The 24,754-nt window shown below is 38.3% G+C and overlaps 1 protein-coding gene and 1 long non-coding RNA gene across 2 annotated transcripts in view; one reads left to right on the top strand and one right to left on the bottom strand.

The window, feature by feature from the left end:
• LOC122359476 overlaps positions 1 to 10,432 on the top strand; it is a 28,187-nt gene extending 17,755 nt beyond the window's left edge. The window contains exons 2-4 of the long non-coding RNA XR_006252705.1: positions 4,158 to 4,309; positions 9,099 to 9,149; positions 9,986 to 10,432. This is a non-coding gene — a long non-coding RNA (uncharacterized LOC122359476). The remainder of the gene's footprint in view (positions 1 to 4,157; positions 4,310 to 9,098; positions 9,150 to 9,985) is intronic.
• A 5,912-nt stretch (positions 10,433 to 16,344) lies between these two features.
• rtn4rl1b (reticulon 4 receptor-like 1b) overlaps positions 16,345 to 24,754 on the bottom strand; it is a 131,962-nt gene continuing 123,552 nt past the window's right edge. Inside the window, exons 2-3 of the mRNA XM_043258182.1 lie at positions 19,922 to 20,373; positions 16,345 to 19,825 (exon numbers count right to left, since the gene is read on the bottom strand). Coding sequence (XP_043114117.1) covers positions 18,854 to 19,825; positions 19,922 to 20,373 — 1,424 coding nt within the window. The 3' untranslated portion in view covers positions 16,345 to 18,853. The remainder of the gene's footprint in view (positions 19,826 to 19,921; positions 20,374 to 24,754) is intronic.

The raw sequence follows: 24,754 nt of genomic DNA, 5'->3' as shown, positions 1-24,754 counted from the left end.
TTTTCAAAAAGAGAGTAGTTTCTCATCCCCTGGGCCACCGGCCTCGTGGTGCAGCAGTGAGGGGCTTACAACCCCTTTGCTGCTGCCTACAGTGCCCCCGATTGCCAGAGGTCAGGAAACCAAGAAAAGAGGATACATTGTTGAGACTTCATGACTGTCCGGAGTGCTCCTGTCTTGTGCGAGGAAGATGTGCTCCTGGCAAAGGATGCAGTGAAGCCGGTCCCTCCAGTCCTAGACCTGCGTGTTTTAAATTGGGCCTTTTCACAAGCTCCTGTTCAAAATGTTAACCCAGAAACACATTACCAAATGTGTTCAGCCCCAGGATTGGTTTGCAGCCCTCGACCTGAAGGACGTGTACTTCCATATCTCGATTCTTCCTCAACACAGACCATTTCTTCGGTTTGTTTTCAGGGGTTTGCTTCCCGCAAGTCCTCCCACTGCCAGCTGTTTCAATCCCTGACTGAGGGACATGGATGCACTGACTCACAGCTGGTCTTGGGGGGGCTACGCAAGTCTTCTCGCGCAGACACTCTGCAAGGTCAGGGACGACGAGGAACAGGTCCTGTTGGTTGCGCCACACTGGCCCACCCGATTTAATTAACGTCATGATTTAATTAAGGAGTATTAGTGTTGCCTATTTCAGAAAATATGATTATATGGTATGAAAATATTGTTAAATCATACAAATATTGAAAACGCAGCTTCTAAATTTAATATATCTGTCTGTCACTGCACTGATGTTTGGATACTTTACAGTGGTGTGAAAGTGTTGTCCCCCTTCCGGATTTTAATTTGTCACACTTTGTTTTAGATCATTAAAAAAAAATCCTAAATATGAATCGAAGATAACACAAGGAAACACAGCATGCAGTTTTAAATGAAGGTTTTTATTATGAAGGAAAAAAATGCCGACCCACATGGCCCTGTGTGGAAAAAGTGCTTGCCCCTTAAACCTAATAACTGGTTGGGCCACCCTTAGCAACAATTGCAATCAAGCATTTGCACTAACGTGAAATGAGTTACAGCGCAGTGAAGGATTTTCAGGTAATTCAGCCACACTGGAGGGTTTTTGAGCTTGAACCGTGTTTTTAAGATCATTTGGATTCAGGTCAAGACTTCAAAAAGTCTTCATTTTTTTTTATTGTGTGTTTTGGATCATTTTCCTGCTGCAGAACCCAAGTTTGCTTTAGCTTGAGGTCACGAACAAATGGACGGGCATTGTCTTTCTGAATTTTTTGATAGACAACAGAATTCATGGTTCCATGTATCACTGCAAGTCTTCCAGATTCTGAAGCAGCAAAACAGCCTCAGACCATCACACTACCACCATCATATTTTACTGTTAGTATGATGTTCTGGCAAAACTCAGACAAGCTTTTATGTTCTTTTTACTCAGCATCTTGAAACTCTGCCATGCAGGCCATTTTTGCCCAGTCTCTCTTTTATGGTGGAGTCAAGAACACTGTCCTTAACTGAGCCAAGTGAGGCCTGCTGTTCTTTGGATGTTGGTGTGGGGTCTTTTGTTTCCTCTCGAATGAGTCGTCGATGTGCTCTTGGGGTAAATTTGTTTGGCCGGCCACTACTGTGAAGGTTCATCACTGCTCCATGTTTTCGCTATTTGTGGATAATGGCTTTCACTGTGGTTCACTGGAGTCCCAAAACTTTAGCAATGGCCTTCATAATAAAAACATTAATTTAAAAGCTGCATGTTGTGTTAACTCATGTTATCTTATCTTAATATTTAAATTAGTTTGATCTCAAACATTAAAGTGTGACGAATATGCAAAAAAAATCTGGAAGGGGGCCAACACTTTTTCACACCCCTGTATATATCAGATTATTTTTTTGCAGTACAGCTTTGGTTTACTCATCTGTGCTCAAACTTACTCTCAGTCCATTTTTACTTGGCTAGCCTAACTTTTTGTACCTGTCAAACACAGCACTAGGTGTGTATGTGTTGGCATATGCATCGCAGATAGTATTGGGTTGTGTCTGTCTGAGAGAGATGCACAGTCATTTTTGTCAGTGCGAGTTCGAGAGAGCGTGTTGCTTCTGGCAAAAAAAAAAAAAAAAAAATTGAGAGAAGGAGAAACCGAGTAAAATAAAAAAGGCGAAGAAGTTTGAACTCCGTCTCACAAGCAGCTCAGCCTCCCACGGCGCAGAAGAGCAAGAAGGCGGAGAGAGAGGCTCTCCCATCTCTCTTTTGTTTTAAAAGTTGATGCGGCGCTGTAGTCGAGGAAGAGCTGCAGGGGGAGAGGCAGAGGCAGCTGACATCGATCCCCCGATGACACAGATGTGAGTGAGAGAGCAAATCAAGAGATGATGTTTTATAGTGCGTTTTTGGGGTGAGGAACTGTGTCTAAAGTGTCAGCCTTGATCTTGGCATTGAAACTCGGTGCCTTTGATTGTCGTCTGACAAAACTGCAGAGTTCGTAGCGTTTCTCACCAGTCAGGCAAGATATGTGGTGACAGACAGGACGAGCGTCCTTATGTTAATCAGATTCATGTTAATCTTAAATCTTTTAATTAGAGGCCAAGCTACACTGGCTAGTGTCATATAATTTTTTTTCTTCTGGCTGGAAGAGTATGGCAACCAAACTGAAAAAAATGTGCAGTCAAGACAATTTTCTCCTATTAGAACAGTAAGCAACACACTGAATGACTTTAAAAAAACGGAAAAGTATTTAACTTAAAATATTCTTTGGAATATATATGGATTTACATCTGCTGGTTTATAGATGTCAAATAGATTAGATGTCTCTAAGATGTTTATGATTTAGAATGTATGCAAAACTAACCTCCAGATCAAGTGATCTTATATATATATATATATATATATATATATATATATATATATATATATATATATATATATTGCTGATTTGATATCTCTTTTGGCAACTTCAGTTTTTTTTCGCTTTGCCTTTTCCACTTATTTATTTTTAATATATTTAGGTAACACATGTTAACTATTAACTACAAATTTCCCTGCCATAAATTCTTAAGTTTTAATAGTTAGTAATATTGTTGTTAAATATAAGTATTGGGTAGGATTATGGATGTAGAATAAGGCAATAATATGTGCTTAATTATTAGCTATTTGGTGGGGATCTACAAATTTTATTTAGTGGGCGTTTACTTTGAAATTTGATGTGGAGCGAGAATAGACGGCGGGAAAAAGGCTGCATTGTGACGAAGAATGCGTTCGTCTTTGTGTAGTTTATGAAGGGCGACAGTTACGTTTACACCCGTGATACACATCACATGATGCTGCTTTAAAGTGTCCAGTTGTACTAACGAGACAGTTATTAGACACCTGCTAATGATTAAAGTGGTCCCCGGGTATTAAGACATTTTTAGTTTAATATAATATAAATGATGTCTTTTGCTGAAATATGAAATATTTCAAACCAATGAAAGATGTATATTATTTTAAAAAAAAAGTTTCTGGACTATGGGTAATGCCATTATTTTATGTGCGCAGTACATATCAACTGTGTTGATGATGTCAAATTGTTATATTCGGTGAGCTACTAGCACTTACTGCAACAACTTTTTTTTTTTTTTTTTTCATTTTTGGTTGTAATTTTCAGTTGAAGGGCAACAAGAAAAGTGATATCTTACTTCCCTAGTCATTTTCTTACAAAATTATGGCAAGATGCCTGCAGTCGAATAAAACTTTCTAAAGACCATTTCTTTGCCTTTTATTTTAGCTCTGATACCTTTGAGTCTTTTAGTAGACCACAGCTACCGACAGAGCTTACAAACGACTGAGACAGAAAATGCTATGCCATCCTGTTAAGATGTAAACTTACCCAAGCTTATTATGACATGGCCACAGGAGGAGTTTTTTAACACTGATTTCCCTCAATATCCAGGGCATTTAGACTTCTTGTGGGGAAAAAAAATCATGGTACTGCATTTGGTTTAAGCGTATGCTCATATTCACTGCGTCCTGTAAGCTCTTTCATTTGCTGTGGTCATTATATCAGTATTTTATTTTCCAAGTTGTGTATTCTGAGTTGTCTAGCTCACAAAGTGCCACCTTTTTTCGTCATCAGAATAATTGTGCCCATCACAGCCCAAAATATGTATAAAACAGTGTGATTAAATTATTTTTTTTTTTTAAGTAGTGTATTTTTCATTTTCTCCATCAGCTGAGATTGATCTCGTGAGATCAAGCTGCTGTCGTCAGGATCTCGGGGGCAATTGCTGTGAGTAGCAGAAATGCCATCTACAGGACATCGTTCAACACCTCATCCTCACACTAAGAGTGGTGATGTGCATTATTTTTCTGCTTTCAACACTGGTAAGTAAACTATTGTTTTCTTTCAGTGAGAGATCATTTCTGGAACTGGGAGTACTGAACTTTCCTGAAAAGGGAGTTCATAGACTTTGTTTTGTGTGCATTAGAGAACCCTTTTGCTACTAGAGCACAGGAGAGGACAGAGTATAACTTTTTCTTTCCTTTCCCTGGATTTATTTCTTTGGATTGGACTGTACCAAACTTTGAAGTGAACCTAAATGTTGATGTATATTTACAATCTGAAATTCTGTTTTAAAAAAAAAAAAAAACACTTATTGTCATATTGTTGTTTGAGGACGAATTAAACCTGGCACAATTTATTTTTATTTAATTCAGAAGTAACCCTTCGCAAAGAGTTTGATAGACAGGCGAGCTGACCAATCAGAACCCATGTATTACGCTGCTATCCGCCATTTTGCCTGTCATGGAAATCCATGTTAAAATGGGGGGGAAAAGACTGACTTAATTGAAACCCTTTGAAAGTAAATATAAAAATGTGCTGACGGTAAAGCTGTTTCTGTAATACGCTAAGGAAATATTTGTTTTGCATACTTGTTTTACCTGTCCTGTAAAATCTGGGGAGGGTGCATTTTGCAGACAACTACTTAATTTCCTGAGTTTTCTGCTGCTACACGCTAGGGCTGGGTGATATGTCAAAAATGTCATATCGATAATCGTCTACCCAAGCCCCACCTCCACCACACCCCGCTCCAAAGAGAAAGCATTGCTGACATGCACCATAAACGCACAATGTTCAGTTTGGTCTTAATTATTGCCACATTAAAGTTGGGTTTTACTTTTTACTTTGTGCTTAAACTAACATAAAACATTAGCTTTACTCTTATGTTGGTGTTGGCATGTTTCTAATAATTTCCACTTTAAATAAATTTTGTTTTGTGAGGGGAAGACTGTTGAGGAAAAATAATAAGCATGTGAGCGTAGTGGAGCAGAGCGGTCATCCTTGAGCGCGGAGAGCGTCTTTTGAAGATTCCGCTCGCCTCTCTCATACACTCAGCGCCACTCACTCACCCAAAATGGCCTTTGGTAATTTGCTACTTTGAGACTCTGTGGAATAAGCAATAGTTTGTTTAACGTTTCTAAAAGTAAATTCTGAAGTCCTTTAAAGATTGACAGATGTTTTAATACATCGCATTTGCCTGTTTTGGTCTGTTTTGGTTACCGTTATGGTAGTCAGCATCGAACAATAGGTAAATAAAATGTAATCCGAGGTTACAAAAGTGATTGAGTGATGGGTTTTCTTTTCCTCTTTGATAACATGCTGCAGCAGCTGCTGTCAGTGCAAGGATCCAATACCTATACAAATCCAAAAATTAGTAAAGAACGAGGAACAAATAATTATAAAATGTGTAACATTTATTAGCAAATTAAATAAGAAAATAAAGTGGCACTGACGGCATACACCTTAATGTAAAATAATTCAAAATTCAGTTTAAATAAAATTTAAAATCTGCAAAAATCAAAAAACAAAATAAATTTTTTTACAATTTCCATTATCATCTAGATTGATGGTAGAAGTCAACAGGCTTTTCAAAATGAAAAATAATTTAACAGATTACGTTTCGTGTTGAAACTCTTCCATCATTGTCTTGTCAGCTTGACTGAATCGACTAATGAAACTAAATTAATCTGATCTGTGTGTGACTGTCATTTGTTTGATTTGCTGCATTGACCAGCCACGTTCGGTTTCAATTGTCTGTTCTCTCAACTAAATGATTCTTATTATTAATTAAAAAATCAAAACGACTGTGTCACGGTGGTCAAGTGACATAACCGTTTTTGTGGCTCAACAATTTAGTAGTATTACCGACCAACACTATCTATCGCAGCAAGCCTACTACACACACTCCAGGCAGCCACCGTGTACAGAATACATCCTGAAGCCCACCTCACCACATTTTAAGCTTTTACATATTGCAACAAGAAAGGCACAACATACAAGCGACCCTTGTAGAAAGACTAAAAACACTGGGTCGGGGGAAGTAGTATCCTGTTTCTTCGTTAAAGTACCCCCCACAAGGCGTATTTGGTGGCTTATTCCCCTCCGCTATATGTTGCGGTCAAGAACAGGATCAATTCCTGTTTCAGTGTAAGTTTGTGGTCCTTGAGTTGACGCTATGGCTTAACTGTAAGAAACAATGAGACAGTTTGAGCAGCCAGACATGTTACAACAAGCCAGAGCCAAACAGAAAGGAGCACTTTCCTTGGCTAAAAAAGTTATTAAACAGTAAGCTCTGAGAGCACCATCTACTGTGTATGTTGTTCCAAACCTGGTAAGTTGGGTATGAATAAGTTTAATGAAGTCTGCCTTCAAGGTAATGACATTTTCTCAAGAAGACAAAATTGAGTCATCATTTTGATACAGAGAATGTTTCCAAGTGCCTTTGTGAAAGTACTTTTATCTGACCATTGAAATGAAAATTGATGATATCAGTACCATCTGCCTCTTGGATACAGGGTCAGAAGTGACTACTATCATAGTCACATTTTAAGAATCACTTTGGAGAACTTGTGCTTTCGTCCGCCAAACAGGGTCCATCTTACAGCAGAAAATGACCTGGACATTCTCATTATAGGATGTCTAAAAAGTAGACTTGGAGTGCATAGGGAATAATTTGCATGGAAAGTGTGTGTTTGTGATCAAAGAGAGCAAATACAATAGGACAGAGTTGAAAGGATTGCCTGCCATCGTTGGTGTGAATGCATTGAGTGAACTTAAGGCTCTATTCATGACCACTGAAGACATGAAGAAGATAGACAGGTGTAGCTATGGCTTTAAGGAAGCAAAGATCCAGCCAGTGTTGGGTAACATTAAGATGCAGACTAAACCACTAAGCTGTGGTGACAAGAATGGCTTTGTAAAGGTTGCTGAGAAGCAATGAATCATTACTCCTCCATTTAGTGAACATGTTTTGAGCATCTGATAGGGGTGGTGCTTGGTGATCTGACATTTGATCTACCTGCATGACATTATTTTCATTTTGAAAGACATTGAAAGTCATCACGTTGAAACAGCAAGGTTTGAAACTATCACCCAGCAAGTGCTTCCTTTTAAAACCCAAAGTGAAATTCTTGGGTAACATAATTTCCTACCAGGGAGTAAAGGTGGATGGAGAGAAAACTCAGGCATTGGAAACATGGCCTGCACCTATGAGTATCAAAGAATTAAGACACCTTACTCAAGAATTAAGGTCCTTGGATTCATGAGTTATTACAGGAGATTTGTTCCTGGTTTTGCTCAGTGAGCCTGGCCTCTTCTTGCCATGGTTGGTAAAGGAGCGAAAGAGAATATCATTGAACCTCTTAACTGGACAACAGAGTGTCAGACTGCATTCGACAAACTCAAGCAGTGTTTAATGTCTCCACCAGTCCTTGCACACCCAGATATCAGACAGTCTTTCATACTCAACTGATGGGACCCTGCATGTTCTTAGGGCCGTATTGAGTCTAGGACACATTCTGAGCATGTGATCACCTATGCAAACCAAAGTCCTTTTGCGATTGGTGCTAGAACTGATAGCCTTAAAATAAGCTCTAACCGAAAAGTTCAAAGGATACTTGATCTACTTCAAGTTCTCTGTGATTACAGATCAGAACCATATGCACTACTTGGAGACAGCAAATTTAGGAGCAGTTGAACAACGCTCCTTTGTCCACCACTCAGTTGTCCAAGTTTAATTTTGAGGTCTACTACAATCCAGGATGATAAGACCACTGGAAGTCCTTGCTATGGATTACACAGTCTTAGAGGAATCTGTGGGAAGATATGAGAATGTCCTCATCTTACCTGACATGTTCACTCGTTTTATTGTAGCAGTGGCAACCAGGAATCAGACTGCCCACACCACAGCAAAAGTTTATTCATTATGGTTGTCCTGCACAACTACATTCCGGCCAAGGTTGATGTTTTGAAGCCAACATCATCAAAGAATTGTGTAACGTCTATGGAATTGGAAAGAGTTTCACAACTTTGTATCATCCGCAGGGTAACGCCAGTGCAAAAAGATTTGCCATGCATGACATGCTAAGGACATTATCCCTGGAAAAGAAAAAGAATTAGAAACAAGATCTACCTGAGCTGGTTATGGCATGCAATAACAGAGTCTACACTTCAACTGGCTATTTGCCCATCTTCTTAATGCTTGGTAGGGATGCTGAATGCTGATGGATATTCTTAATGGGAGAGACTTGAAGGACAGTGGAGTTGACAGTCTCGATGACTGGGTGAAAAACCATCAAGACCACTGTTGAAGTAGCCAACTCTGCAGAAGCTTTGAGACAAAACAAACAACAACGAAAGCCTATGACGCACATCTAATGGTGCACTTATGAGACCTGGTGACTGGTTTCTATTATGGAATCATTTACATAGGGGTAGGAAAAAGATAAAAAATCACTGGGAAACCTTGCCTAACATTGTGGTGAAACAGTTGTTACATTTGCACCAACTACAGGTGTGGATGAATCAGGGACCATGACAATGAAATATCAGCTGATGATTTAGTAGATTAGTCTGTACTTGTGTCCATAAATTCACGTGATTCTAAAGCTGAAAGTGAAAATTAAAGTATTTTCTGAACCTAAATGTTCACAGCGTTCAAACAGGTATTTTCCCTGTTAGGTGCAGAACTTGAAATAAGTTTATGCAAACCTAAACGTATTTTTTTTTTGTATGTGTATGTTTCTCAGTCTTACTGATTGAAAGCTTTTCATTGTTGTACTGATGTTCACACTGAAAATGTTTAGCTGCTATTGTTTTTTTGTTTTTTTTCAGTGAGTGATCAGAACTGAACTGTCAAATCATACAACTGTTGATTTTGGAACTGTGAGTACTAAACTTTCCTGAAAAGGGAGTTCATAGACTTTGTTTTTTGTTCGTTAGAGAGTCTTTTTGATACCAGCACAGAAAAGGTACAGAGTATATTTTCCCTTCCATTCCTTGGATTATTTTTTTTGGATTGGACTTGAAACTTTTTTAACTGAACTGAAATTAACTTGGAGGAGAACCTAATTTATAATCTTGATGTATATTTACAGTTTAGAAATATGTAAAAAATAATAAAAAAAACCCTCAAAAACCTTTTGTTGTTTAAGACCGAATTCAACCTGACACAAATTTGTTGATTTTGTTATTTTTATTTTTTATTAGGATCCTGTTTTTCAGTCAGTCTTTCTTGGTTTAAGTGTAAAGTATCCCCCTACAAGGCAGTGGCATATTCCCCACCACTGTAAATGGCAAATTTTCTATGCTAATAAGCAGTAGGTTTATTTTTACACTAATAGGTTTGTTTTTATTATATTGCAAGATATATTTGATACACTTGTTTAACTTTGTAGAGTTGAAGACTCAGAATGAGATAGGCATTGACACTGAAATTATTAGAGAGCTACAAAATCATTGTGGAAAACAGCTTAAATAATGGGTCTTGAAGAAATGAATAAGAAATTTAAGTTCATAGCAGTGCTAGTCATAGCAGACTTTGCCATGTAGGCAAATGGCACAATTTGTCAAATTTTGAGTAGACATCAGTAAACTATACTAGAATCTCTTTCTCATGACAAAAACACAAGCAGAAGAATGCTCTCCATTTGCTCTCCTGTTAGTTAGCAGTATGATAGCATGTGTGATTCTCTTTCCTGTGGGTCTGTTTCTCATACCAGGCCTCTGGACTACAGCGAGGAAGAGAAACACTTGTCTACGAGAGCTTCCGTCTGTCACAGATTCTTCAAAACTCATTAGCGTAAGAGTCCTCAATTCAGTGCACATGTGCGTCGCCCTCAGCGTGAACCTGTTTTTGTGTGGTATGTCCTCCAGCCTGTGATTAATTGGCGGTTCATTATTGAGACTGTTTATTTGGTCCTGGGGACACGGGGGACCGAGGATTCAGTGACTCGGTACGGTTGCAACAAGGTGATTAAGCAGATGTTATTGGAGGATTATGATGTTCTCCAGTGTCATTTCTGGATAACAATACTCAATGCAAATTGAAACGCGTATTATAGGCTAATATAAATATATAAATGTCCTGAGGAAAAATAGGGACCTGATGAAACATTTATAAAAATAATATAGTAATTTAGACTAAGAGATAATAACCAATATTTTACTTCAAGGGGTTGTTCATTTTTGGGTCATTGTTTACTCACTCTATTGTTGTTCTAAACCCATGTGCTACTTTTTCCTGTAAAAATGGAAAACGAAAGTTTTTTTTTTTTTTTTTTTTTTTTAATAATATGCATCTACTGCCGTACTTTATTCTAGTTTTGGATAAGTATGTTTTTCATTTTAATGCTTACCAATCTGAATTTATTTCAGAAAAAAGCAAAGAAATACTACTACAATGTAAAGTGGTTTAATATATATATTAAAACATTAATTTATTCCTGTGATGTCAGCAGCAATTACTCCAGTCTCCACTGTCACAAGATCCTTTAGAAGTCCTTCAAAAGCCACCAAATCTTATAGTTGTCAATGTTGAAAACATTCTACACTCTACAAACTATGATACAGTATGTGTGTGTGTGTGTGTATATATGTGTACAAAATGCAGTGAATGAACAAAAGAGAAATCTAAATCAAATCAATACTGGGTGTGAATACTGGCTTTTTTCTAGGTACACTTGCACACAGTTTTTGAAGGAACTCGGCTGGTAGGTTGTACCAAACATTTTGGAGAACTAACCACAGATCTTCTGTGGATGTAGGGTTTCTCACATCCTTCTGTCTCTTCATGCAATCCCAGACACACTTGATGATGTTGAGCATGGCTCTGTGGGGGCCATGCCATCACTTCCAGTACTTCTTGTTTTTCTTTACGCTGAAGATAGATACAAATATTTAAAATTTTGACTCATCAGTCCAATGGCACCTTTTTCACTTGGCCTTGTTCCCATGTTGGAAGTATGGCTTTTTGGCTGAAGACGTCTCTGGACAGTAGATGGGTGTACCTGGTGTATCTTGCTATGACATAAAACTTTTACAACCTCACCTTGGTAGCAGAGTTTGGCTGTTTCTCACCCAGTTTTAAGCCTCCATGCAGCTGTTTCTGTTTCAGTTCATGACTGGGTTTCAACCTACATGTGACATTGATGATTATCAGCACTTGTTTGGTATAATTGGATGATTATACACCTGACTATAATCCTGTAAAATCCTTGACTTTGTACAAGTGTGCCTATAAAAATTAAAGCTGGATTGAAGGCAAAATGTAGTAACATCAAATATTGATTTGATTTAGGTTTAGACAAAATCTGTTGAAACAAAAAAAATCTTTATCATTCCTTCAATGAATCTTTGATGAAATCTTAATTTCTCAAAAAAACAAAAAAAACATACTAACCTCAATTTTTTTATGGTTGTAGTTTATGGCAACCATGGGTTGTTTGGTATCCAGACACCTTAGAAAAATAAAAGAAATAAAAAGAAGGAAAAACCACACATGGCCACAAGTTCTCCACAGAGGAAAATAAAACTAGGGAAGTGGATGGTTTTGTGTTTGGGAGTGTACCGTGTGTCAGGCTGGTGTGTGTGTGTGATTAATAGAAAGGCAGAAAGTGCTGTGTATGTCATTAGCCTCACTGCTCAGGGGCTCGTCTCAGCTTGGAATTTGTTCAGGACTGATGGGGCCTTGCAGTTTGAGCCCAACTTTTATTGGGTTGCCCCAGCTGAAATTGATCCGGCCTTTTAATTACAGCCATTGATCAGCTGCTAGCTTGACAGAGACGGTTTCAGCACGCTGCTCTGTTAGTGAGTACAGTTGTCTTTTACCAAACGGTAATAAACAGCTGCCGTAAATCACTGTAAAGCCTGCGGGTGTACCAGACTGCACTTGACCGTGGGGCGGCACTTGTTTAAGCGGAGGAGTTTGCGGCCATAACTCTGTTTTGATAGGTTAAAACCGAACTGGTAAAAACTACATCGCACAAAATCATCAAGGACTTGAAGACGGCTTTTTTTAAGCACGCTGTATTTTATTCTTGCGTTTTCGGCAGGTAAAGTTTGACTTCCAGAGTCAAGTAGCGTCGTGTTAGCTATAAAGCGCCTGCTGTTTTATATGCAGCTGAGACAAGTGAGGTTCAGCAGGGCCTAAAGGGACTTCCAGGCTAAATAAATAAACAGTGGAGTGGAGAGAGGAAGGGCTTACATAGAGGAAGATGATATTAGGTTTGTGATTGATTGGGGAAAGAGGGACTTGCTGGGGAGGAAGGGGAGGTGGGGAGAGGCAGGTGCTATGACGTTTGTGTCATTTCGTTTATTCTGTTAATTATCATGTCTCCCTCTCTCTGAGTTTCTTGCTGCTCTTCCTCACTTGCTCTTCCTCTCTCTCTTTCTCTTTTACTTTTTAATTTTCTAAAGGCTTGCTTTTAATTAAACTCATGCAGCAGTGAAAGGAAGTCAATTAAACCTGTGCATCTCACTTGCATACTGGATTCCTTGCCAGTCTTTCCCCCCTTTTTGGTTCATGTACAGGCTCGCAGTGGCACATTAATACACAAATCTATACCTTTAAACCTGACCCAAACTGCTGATGGCACAATTAATAATGTTGTTGCTCTAGCTATAAATATAGAAAAGGTCCTAAGTGCAATATAGAGAATTAGCAAAAATTATGTTGTAAAGTCCATATTGCATTGTTTCCACGTATAACCATACTTGAAGAGTTTTTGTTGAAATATTGCTAAGATGAACCATTTATTCATTAATCCAAGCAACATAAGCTATTTGTTTCAACAGCTATTGTTTAAATTTTTTTTCTCTGGGAAAATGTTCACCAAAAGTACTTCACAATACAATAATAATAAAATAATACAATTTAAACTGAGTTTTTAAATTTGATTTCAAGTGTGACTTAAGTGCTCAAATCCTACTTAGGGCTCGGTCCTACTGTATTCAGTACTGTAGCATCATTCACTCCTCCTTTAGCTTTCTCATTATCTCTCTCCCTCAGCTCCGGTGGTCCTCATCAGCTCTCATTTCCCTTGACTGCTGTAGTTCTCGTACTCCGGTTATGTCCGTGGCCCGGTGAGCCTCTTCCACTCTTCCCCCCGGTCCGCCATCTGTTCTGCATCTGTCTCTTTTATTGCCTCTTCTCCCATCGGGTCCTTCCTCACCTCGTTCCCTGGCCCTCTGCTCTCCTCTTTCCCTTTAACCCCATTCCTCTCTCTGCCCTCGCTCCCTCACACATCCTCTCCTCCTTCATTCAGATGTTTTTTTTTTTTTTTTTGAAGTTGTGAGGGGACTGAGCTCAGGCTATTTTTAGCAGCTTTGAAGCAGCTCCTCCCTTGCAAATAAATGCCAGTAAAACAGAGCTCTGAGAATAGAAATACTGCATTTTTTTTCATGTCTGGCTCTGGCCTTCCTGACTGCAACGGCACAATCGCAATTTATAGCTCCTAGGGTTTAGCTGAATCACTAATGTGCAGCTTTTATTCCTTTAGCGAGTGCTTAAAATATTAAATGTTTTGAATTCAAGCAGGGATTATCGTCAAGTCAAAATGACATCTGCATCATTTTTAAAATGGCCATTTTATTTTTAACGTTAATGATTTATTTTGTCAAAACATGACCGTTTTCATAATACATTTTTGTTTCCTTTATTACTACTGTGCCTTTAAGAAGCACCTTCTTTTCATCTGATGTTGTGGGTTTTCTGTGTCTTTCCCATCTGTCAATAACAACCTTGTTGCAAAGCCTGCATTACAGTAGCTATGTTTACATGTGTCCTAATAATCCAATAGTAATTTGATTGCAACAGATAGCTCAATGTAAACCTCAGTGGGATTAAAAATGATCAGATTGAGCTTGATCTACATTCAGTTTCTTTCAGACTCAAAGTGGTGATGCAGATTTGAATTTGTTAGAAGAATAATTGGCATGTAAATTAGATTTTACATATGCATAATTTTTTTGCACATATTTGTGTCACAGCACTAAACTTTGCAGATGGTGTGAAAAAAGATCTTGTGAGACACAAATGGATATTTTCACTGGATTGCAAATTTTAGGTTACATATAAACACTGCAGTTGGACTGACGAGAATCTGTGCATGTAACCATAGTTACCGTTATCATAAAAGTGTTATCACTCTAATGCAGATCGAACTGAAATTATCGGTGTCTTTTTAAAAAATACACCTCTATACAGTTTGTTGCGGACAATAAGAGATGAAATGCAGAGCATTGAGTGCCATGCACATGCACCTAGGAATAGCACAACGATTGAAAGATTTAGCTTGATTACACTCTTTTACTTGAATTATATAATGATTAATATGATCTATCAGATTAGTTTTTTCATAAAGTAATGTGTTAAGACAGTAATATTAAATGTCACAAGTGTAATTATTGATAATGTGTACTATATAATGGAAAGCCTGACAGCTGCTCTTAGATTATGAACACGATGCACTCTCAGAAATAAAAGTACAAAAGCTGTGACTGGGGCAGTACCTTTTCAAAAGGTTACATTTTTGTACCTATTAAGTTCTAATATGTACCTTTTTAAAAGAACCAAAATTGAATTCCAATACAAATTTGTTCCTTTTGAAAAGGTATTACTCCATTGAAAGCCGGTTGTGTTCATATTGGCTCATATGCTTGCCTTTATATAGAATCATCATTAGTAACTTGTACACTAAATGTATTTCTTTTCCATTATCTCTGTTTTAGTGCATTAAGCCATTTGCAGCATGGATTATAAGTGCCCAGGACATGTTCACACATCTTTGTTTTTATTCTTTTAGAGGTTATCAAGAGCTTCAAAAGCCCTCCATGTCTCTGTTTTGAATAAGGTATTATTGATGTGAGAATTGCCATATATTGTTGCAGTCATCTGTGTGACAATAGGTGATGAAACATACAATGAGTAGTCTGTTTTTGCAGCTTATTTTTGTATTAATGCATTTTTTTTTTACTAGGGAGGATGTTTTGAGCTCAAGGATAGTTTGATTGCTTATATTTTGGCTTTTTATATGTAGTGTCTTCCTGTAGTGCTAGTATTACTGAATATGACTGGGGCTCCTGTGAAATTCCACTTTATCCACTGCATGTTATAAATCTATAGGATGGAGGTGGAAAAGAGTAAGAGTGAGCGAGATGGAGATGGAGAGGTGAAGCGAGCTATTGCACGTCAGAGAGAATGAGCCGAGACCCACCATGTTATCACTTTAGAGATGCTCATCAATTCAAATGTATTTCTGCTTCCGTCCTCTGCCATGCAGAAAACTAACTTTTCCCCTCTTTTCAATTGAACAGAATTAAAAAAAAAAAAAAAAAAAAGTAATTTACACTCTAACACGGGAATCGATTTCCATCACGGTGGGTGGATAGGGTAGAGGGAGAGGAAATGGGATTTATGCTGTAAAGTCCGATTAAAAATCATAATGATAACCTTGAATATCTCCAGATTTGCAGTGACACATTCATAAATACTCAATGCTTTAGAGATGATTTATAGAGGTTTAGATATATGAGTTTTTGCATGTTTTACTGATTGAATAGACTTCTTCACACACACACACACATACAGTGAGCCTGTACAGCACTTGTGAAGTGGGATTGCTTTAATCACTTAAATTAATAGTGTTTGTGGGTGGTGATGTTCCCGAGCTCTCCATATAATCAAGCATATATATTAGTGTATGATGACTCATGATAGAGTCTGGTTATGTATGTGTGTTTTTGTCTGCAGATATAAACATGGATATAGAGGTAAATTCAATTCCAGAAGATCCAGTATGATCAGTATTGTCTTGTTTTCCAATCAAAACATCCTGAAAACATAATTTCTGAATTCAAATTTAAAATGTTTAGAATGTTATTGTAATAATGGTAGTTGTTAATTAAATATATTTTAAAATATATTTTCTGAAAATGTATATTAAGGTAATTGAATATTTTAGATAGTTTAAAAAAAAGAATATGTACTTCCATAGGAACAAAAAGGGAAAGAGCAGAAATCAAACCTGATTAGATTTTTTTTTTTTTTTGACAGACGAAACGTTTGGAGGCATTGTGTAAACATGATTGACAACATGAGGTTGAGGGGTTTTTCAAAGTGTGAAAATTTTGACTCGATGTGCAGTGACCTTTGATAAAAAAAATTTTAATTTATATTTGTAGTACTGCATGTGCACAATGCACATTTCTTAATATTAAACCTAAAATGTCACTATTGCTGAGGACTGTATGAAAGACCAATAGTTTACCACAAGTATAATTGCAATAGTCCCACTTTGGAACAAAAACACATATACTTCAGTATATCTTTATTTAAACTTCAGCCCTACTTCTGCACAATTAAAGTTCCAATTTAGTAGCCTTTAAATATGTATGCCCCCAATAAAAATACCCTGCAATTGTACTTTTGGTATTCTCGACTGATATACTGTATTGCATTTGTAGAATACTTGACACAAAATAAATGTATTCCAATTACATCTTAGTACATTCATTTTTACTAGGGTTATCAAAGAGCCAAATTGTGAATTAAGGCAAAGAGAGGTGGAAATATGGAAAACTCATCTTCTGTCAGGCCACACTGACAACACACAAGCAAAGTAAATGCAAACAAACACATTTAACATAAGAAGATATAGATTTTAATATCTTTATAAACGTTTTTTTCTTGTTTTTTTTTTTGAGAACGACTCAAACCATCAAATCACTAGGATGGAGAGACACAGAAGAGAGAGAAAGGGAGGGTCGAGAGGAGACTGGATTGTGCAGTTTAGTCAGAAAATGGTGCCCTACGGACGTACCAAATAAATGTGTAAACAAAACAAACAAACAAACAAAACGACCAAAAGAAAAAAGAAAATCAAATTATAATGATAATAAAAAAAATAATTGCATTCTGAAGAGAGGTTCTTCAGAGATTCAGGAACCCTGTTGTAATCAAAAATGTCATTAATGATGTCAGTGTCATAGTACTGATTAATATTTCCATTGCAGGTTGTGATGATACAGTTCTCCTTATTTTTACAAAGTGTGTCACAGCATCTGTGACGGCAGACCGTCTGTCATCCGTAGTGTCCCGAGTGTTCACGTGATTGTCCCTCTCTTGGACTCCTATTTGCATTCACAGCAGACACTGTAGAGGCAATCAAGCAGGCCTATGGCTCCAAAAGGTCTTTTTTTTTTTTGGCCATGCTAAATTTGAATTTTTTTTTTTTTTTTTTTTTTTTTTTTTTTTTTTTTTTTTTTGTCATTGAGTCTCTTAAAGATACATTTAGTTTTTGTGTGTGTGTTTTTTTAATTGTTGTTTTCTTTTCTTCTTGTCTGTCTTGTTAAAACAGTTGATTTCACACCGCTCTAAGAAAGACAGGTGTCTATGTTTTCAATGGCGGGCTTAGGCTGAAGGCGCTTTTCAAAATAGAGTTCACTTCAATTAGACCTGTGTCCCCTCCAGAGTCGGCGCCCCCATCAGCAGTCCATTTCTAAGTCCTCTGAGTCACAGCCAAACAAAACAAACAACACAGAGGACAAGAAACAAACACAACTCTATTTTTTTCATAGCTTTTTATACTGGACACACACACGCACACACACAAATTGTGTTTTTTGGAAGCAGATGAGGTAAAATGGGTCTCATTTGCTTCTATAAACAATATAGCAGCTAGTATAACCATTGGCTTTTATGTGCTGTTACAAAACAATGCAATCCAAAATAAGGATGATTCACCTGAAGTTACTTTTTAGGGCAAAAGCAAAGAAAATCTGGAAAAAAAAATGTAGGAACTTATTGAAAGGGCAAAAAAAACAAACATCTAAAGTGAAAATAATAATGTTGTATTTAGGACTTAACTTTTCTGAGGTAAAGACAATGTATGTGCTTATGTACTGGCTATTTAGTTTAGAGGACTGTTTATAACACTTTACTTTCAAACAACACTTTCGGTTTCACATCATTGTAACATTCCATCAGTGAAGAAAGCAAGTCCTACCGATGGTTGAAACTCGGATATATTTTTGCATCTATTTGGCAATAATGTAATATATTTAACAGAGGAAAGTGTACTTATACAATTATGAGCATTTGATGGTCTCCTATATGTTTGTTTCTATGTTGAAGAAAAATGAAGTCGTAGGACATGCTTTCTAAACACTATCTCTATTTATGTTGCTAACTTGTGCCTCCTATTATGCATTCTTTGTACATATTTATTTGGTCATCTGTGCTTTCTTTAATTTAAATGGTTTCCATTTAGAGGGGGATAGACCAGACCAAGAGGAAATGGGAAAAAAAAAATTAAAAATTAAAAACAACAACAGTGGCAGTGCAAGCATGTTCAGTTTGCTTCACTATGCTTCTTGTTCCCCAACCCAAATTTGGAGTTTATAAAATCCGGTGTTCAGTTTTCAACTATTTCAGTCTAAATGATAAAGCTCCTTATACAGTGTAGTACACATTATCACTCACACATACACACAGAAACATACACACATTAGTAGGCCTGGTAATGCTGGAGCTAGAGCTGATCTGGGGACTGCGGTGTATTTGTGATGCCACGATGGTCCAACATCAGAGTTCAGCGCAGAATGATCACAAGCAGTCCCAGAATACTAGAGAGAAAGAAATGTGTATGATGAGAGTGTCCCCAGTTGGTGGCTTGCTGGACCCCACTAGGGGGACGCACAGAGGTCCGGGGGGTACATTTGTGCTTTCTGCGGGTGTTTGAACCATCAGAAGATGTTTCATCATATTTCCCAGTGAAATCGGGAGAGGAGTACTCCTTATCAGCCATCTCCTTCAAGATGTGGACCTCGTTAGGTCCTTTTCCCTTGCTTCCCCTGACACGTTGGCGTGTGCAGTTCCGGGAGCGTCCAGGCCTCTGAGCAGGGACTATGCCCGGAGACCCTCCAGGTCCTGCATGTACACCGTTTATGGCAGGGGGTGGCTGGGGCAGGGGAGAGGGTGGGGAAGGGTATTGTTCATTCGGTTGGGGGTTGTGTGGGTGCGTTTGTGGAGGCTGGGCAGGATGGGGCTCCTGCTTCAGGGAGACCTTATCCGTTCCTGCCCAAGTCTTGGTCTTACTTTGGTGCAGGGACTCAGATCCGGAACAGTTTGGGAAGTCCTCTTTCTTCAGTTGCTTTAGGTCTTTGCCTGCCAGTTCTGCCGGTGCCACGCAACCCACTGATGATGTGGACCCCCGAAACTTTTTGAGCCAGTCCCACAGTGATAAAGCCTTACAGTCACACTCCCAAGGGTTGTCATTGAGGCGAAGGTACTCCAGAGCAGGAAGCTGGGTCAGACACTCTCCAGCTAGTTCCGTCAAGGAGTTGTTGAACAAATAGAGGGTAGTAAGCCGCCTCAGGTCGTGGAATGCCAGGCGGTCCACCCACTGAAGTTGGTTGTGGTGCAGTAGCAGCCGGTCCAAAGCCCCCAGTCCCCTAAATGTATTTTGGTGCAGGCTCCAGAGACGGTTCCCATGAAGAAACAGGTGACTCAAGTTGTGCAAGTCCACAAAAAGGTCATCCTGCAGATACTCCAAATGGTTGTCCTTTAAACACAGAAACAAAAGATTGGTTATATTTATCCTACAACAGTAGTGCAACATGACATTTCGTTTTGTTACGCAAGCAGTGATGCGTCTCACCTGCAAGTACAGATACTGGAGGTTGCGAAGACCCTGGAAGATGTTATTCGGCAGTGCACTGAGGCCACAGCGGTATAGATGGAGGGCATGGAGCCGGCCCAGCCCGTGAAAGGTTTCTGCAGACAGTGAACGTAGGTGGCGATTGTCTCCCAGGTCCAGTTCCTCTAGCAAGGTGAACCCATGGAAAGTAGTTGGTTCGATATATGTGATATTGTTGGAGTAAATCCACAGAGTGACTGTTGTAGGGCTAAAGTGGCCCCGCAGTAGTCGATGAATCTTGTTGTTTTGAAGGAAAATGCGCTCACTGTGTGGAGGAATGCCTTCCGGGACGGACAGGAAGTTGTGGGCTTGGCAGCTGACGGTGCTGGGGGCCATGTAGCAAATGCAGTGACGTGGGCAGGACCAGGAGAGCTCCAACCCACAGAGTACCAGCAGGAACTCCAGCCCACAGCCTAGAAAGATATTAAGAGAATGAAAGAGACAGACTTAGTATTTGCCTGCATTTGTATTCAAGTCATAAATTCTATATTGTAAAGATTGCTGTTTGTTCTTTGAGAAAGTTCCTCCTTAATTGCCCCCAGAAATGTTAAAACCTGTAAAAGACTAAAAAGCTCAAGTGTGTCATTAAACATAGACACTAAATGTTTTTTATCCACACTGTTTTGTTTTTATATTTAAAGGTAAAAATGGCCACTTAAAATGAATAACAACACTGAAATATATTGTGTATAATATCAAGTAAGAGTAGCACATTTTTGGTTTGTTGACAAACAGGATATTAGACCATTACTGATGGATCTATAGGGATACCCAGTACAAAAAAAAACGTTGGGAAATATAGGTTGGTGAGACAGCTAGACCGTAATGCAAGAATACATAAAGGAAGACATTTATTCACATCTTTGGTAAATCTTGTATAATGTTCTTTTGTATGTGCTGCTTTAAATCATTGATACATAAATGTACAGTATATAAAATCTTCCCTGAACATATATATATGGATTTTTGAGTATTATGGAATTTTTCATGAATGTACTGAGCTGTTGATCACTGTGCATTCATGTCTTTACATAAAGATCAAACATCAACACTGATATCATCATCATGTTGACAAAAGCTTATTATTAATAGTATCTACAGGCTGTTGCATCAATCAGTGATGATTTACATGCCTCAAGGTAAACAATGTCATAAATACATATGGAGTGCGCATATATATATATATATATATATATATATATATATATATATATATATATATATATATATATATATATATAAGCATAACATAATACACCATTTCACTGATGTCTCCTCTCACGTCTGGCACATCAAATTGTCCTTTAAAAAAAAATAAATAAAAAAAAGATGCTTGGTGCCTTGTACTCATGGTGGTAATCATATTCTGTAGAAAAGAGCAGCTTTGTATGTTTTCTTTGTCTCCCGAGGCACTCTTAAAGAAATAGTACAGCCAAAAATGAAAATTGTCATGATTAACCCATATAATCTCTATGATTTTTGTCACTGAATGTGGAACATAAAAAATATATATTTTGAGAAATGTTGAGGTCTGAATAAAACTGGGTCATACTGAGTTTCATTGAATAAAACGTATTTAGACATAAGAGAATACTGTCTTTTGTTTTCCACAGTAGAAGGTTTTAAAAGGACATGGGTGACTATGCAACATAATTTTTGAGAAAACTATCCCATTACCTCACTTAACCACCTTGACTTACTTCCGTCTAAACAGTCTTCTTCTGAAAGACTAAATAAAATTTTGTTGAAGCTCATTTATTCTGTGATGGCCTTTTCAATGAAATAAGGTCTGCCCTATGAAACTAAGCTCCTTTTGAAAAGGAAATAAACAATGACAAGAAAATAGAATCGCTTTAGAGGTTCTGAGCCCTTCAGGGAAGCAGCAAAATCTGGTATTTTACGAGTATTTATTCTGTCCGTGTGTGTATAAGACGGGCTCACCCTGCTTCTGCTGAGACTGATCCCAGAGCCTACCAACAACCTCTTGAGTGCTTAGTTAAACCTGTGTTAAGCCTCTGAGAGGCATACAATACCCCTGCTGCTTTCTGACATGCTTCCTTGGAGCCATTTTGTGTAACTTATCCACCAATTCATCTACACACAGAATGGCAGGGAAGGAGAAAATTTTCCACTATTATAAGAGTCCCATTTGCTCACAAGCAGCGGCTTCCCCCCCCCCCCGCCCCTCTTTTCAAAAATGCATTATTCAAAGCATCATTCCTGTCATTCACTCAAAATTGATTCGCTCCCGCTGCCTCTTAACATCACCATAATCCTCCAGGTTTCTGCCTTCAAAATACAGAGGCTGGAATTACACTTTTACAGGAGATGAGCGGATATTTATTGGAATAGCTTTCGACACCAAATGTGTCTAAGCTGTGGCATTCAGATGCAGACTCCACTGACCTTTAGCAATGATTCCCTGGGCGTCTGATGACAGTGCCCAAGCAGCTTGCCTCACCTGCGCTTGAGCCTCGCTCTTAGAGTGGCCGTGTAATCCCATTTGTCCTAACGGCATGCCAAAATGAAACATGTCCTCACCAACAGACTAAATAAGCATCCAGAACCCTTCACAAGCCTCCCCCATGGGCCTTGCACGTACGTGTGGGATTAACAGAGAAATTGTTGTTGTTCTTGTAATGTCGGTCAGCTACCTTTAAACAGTAACCTGGAGCAGAAATACATATTACTCTACTGTTGCACATATGCTAATCTGTTTTTTTAGCAACCAAAAAAAAACTTGCCTGGATATGGTAGAAAACTACTTCAGTAAAGATGGCAACCATTTCAAAATTACGTTCTTTAGGCAAACCACCCAAAGAGGATGGCAAAGTTCTGGGGCCTTTTCAGGTTATTGCTCATGAGGGATTATAGCGCCCATACACTATCTCCACTCCAAATCAGACATAAACTGATGATTTCTGGTTCACAAGCCTTAAACAACCTCAGTGCTGTGTGCTTAGACCGCACATACAGCTGTGGGTTCGAGAATTACCTAGCCGAGATGAGGAGCTCAAAAGATGGATCATAATAAATACCTCAGTGTTTAAAAGATCTAAAGGAATGAGATGTGTAGTCTTCCAATATTACTTTAGCTATTATCCAATCAGTACTGGATATTTTTTCCATTCATTCCTCATTTGTTTTGTTAGTATGACACCTGTCCTTTGAGTGAGTGAGCAAGAGTGTGTGTGTCGTGTTGCTCACGGAAAGTTAAGCTTCTGGGGATTTCAGCCAAATAAATCGGAAAAGACAAGGCAAACAACTCAGCTTTGGCTGGCGGAGCTGCTGAACCTTTTCCCTTTATATTTTTCTTACTCGCTGGCTGTTTATGTCTGTTTGCAAACCCCTTCGCATTAAACTTTGCATATCACATATAATGAAATTCTTCCTCAGCACTTTACATAATAGACTTATTCCTTTGGCGTAGCATTGGCTTTTGTGGAGGCGTATCACCTAATCACACATACTGTGCTTCCTTCTGTTTGTTTCAGCTTTTGTCACACTGCAGGTGTAATTATTTTCCCCAAATTCCTGCTTTTCCTTCCGTTTTCTATATAAAACCTCAACAGAACTGAGTATCACCTTGTAGATAACAGCATGAGATAAACATTATTTTTTTTAACTCAACCTTGGATAAAGAGACAAGTTATCTGTGTAGGCTAATCATGAATGGCACACCACCTTCGTAATCCCATTGAAACACATACTATATCTTAAATATTCTGAAGAAAATATAAGTACATGCCAAAGTGCCAATATGAAACATCACAAATGAAACAGGACATATCTAACCAGTATGTTGTTTTTTCAATAGGGTGGGTGTTCTGAGTGGTTTTTAGTTTATTACATTGTAGTTGCTGGGTTTGGTGTGCTGCTATGCAGTTCCTAGGGTATTCTGAGCGTTTTAGTATGTTGCATGCAGTTGCTTTTCTGGGTGTTTTAGCATTGTAGTCTTTAGATGCTAAGGTAGACTGAGTGGTTTTTAGCATGCTCCTTTGTAGTTGCTAGGTTTTATGAGTATGCTTTTTTGGTATGCACTTGCTAGGCTGTTCTAGGTGTCTGTAGATGTTGCCCTAATAGCATGCTTACATCACAGAGACACCTATGTGACATCTGCATTTACATCAGGAAGACAATTTTGCTCATCTGCATCATCATCTCATATGTCAATAGGACATTTCCCATCACATGTCAAAATGACATTCATTAGATTTCCTTAAGATATTTATGAATTAAAAAATTTACTTCTGTCAGTTTGTATGCAGCAGGTGATTTCCAGATCATGTCATCTTTAAAAGACATCTTGCAGATGTACTTGTGCTAACTGGGTAGGGTTTTTTGAGTGTTTTTAAACATTGGCTTTCTGAGTGTTCTTAGCCTTTGCATGCAGGTATGCTTTTACTATGGTGTTCTGAGTGATTGCTTTGTAGAGGTTGGGTTTTCTGAGTGATTTAGTGAGCTGGTGTGCAGTTGCTAGGGTGTTCTGGTTGGTGTCATCGTGGTTGCATGACCACTGGCCCAAATCAAAAGAGCCTTCACTGAAAACTCTGCCATATTCTTGTCTCTAGATATGACTTGTGTCCTTCTTTCAATATAACTCTGAGGGATTTTACATATATGCACTTATTTAGCTCCTGTCCTCTTTATTTTAATATTTGAATGTATTCAACTCCATATCACACCAGCGTTGAGATGCCAGGAATGCATTAGCTCTGTGTTATTTTGGTGAGGCTTTTTTTCGTCTTTTCTCCACCTTGCAGTACTAAACTAACTCCAGAGAGATCTGCTGCC

This window comes from Puntigrus tetrazona, chromosome 15 (assembly GCF_018831695.1).
Source record: "Puntigrus tetrazona isolate hp1 chromosome 15, ASM1883169v1, whole genome shotgun sequence".
Taxonomy (NCBI): Eukaryota; Metazoa; Chordata; class Actinopteri; order Cypriniformes; family Cyprinidae; genus Puntigrus; species Puntigrus tetrazona.
Note: the sequence above shows the minus strand (reverse complement) of the source record. Positions and strands in the feature narration are given on the sequence as shown.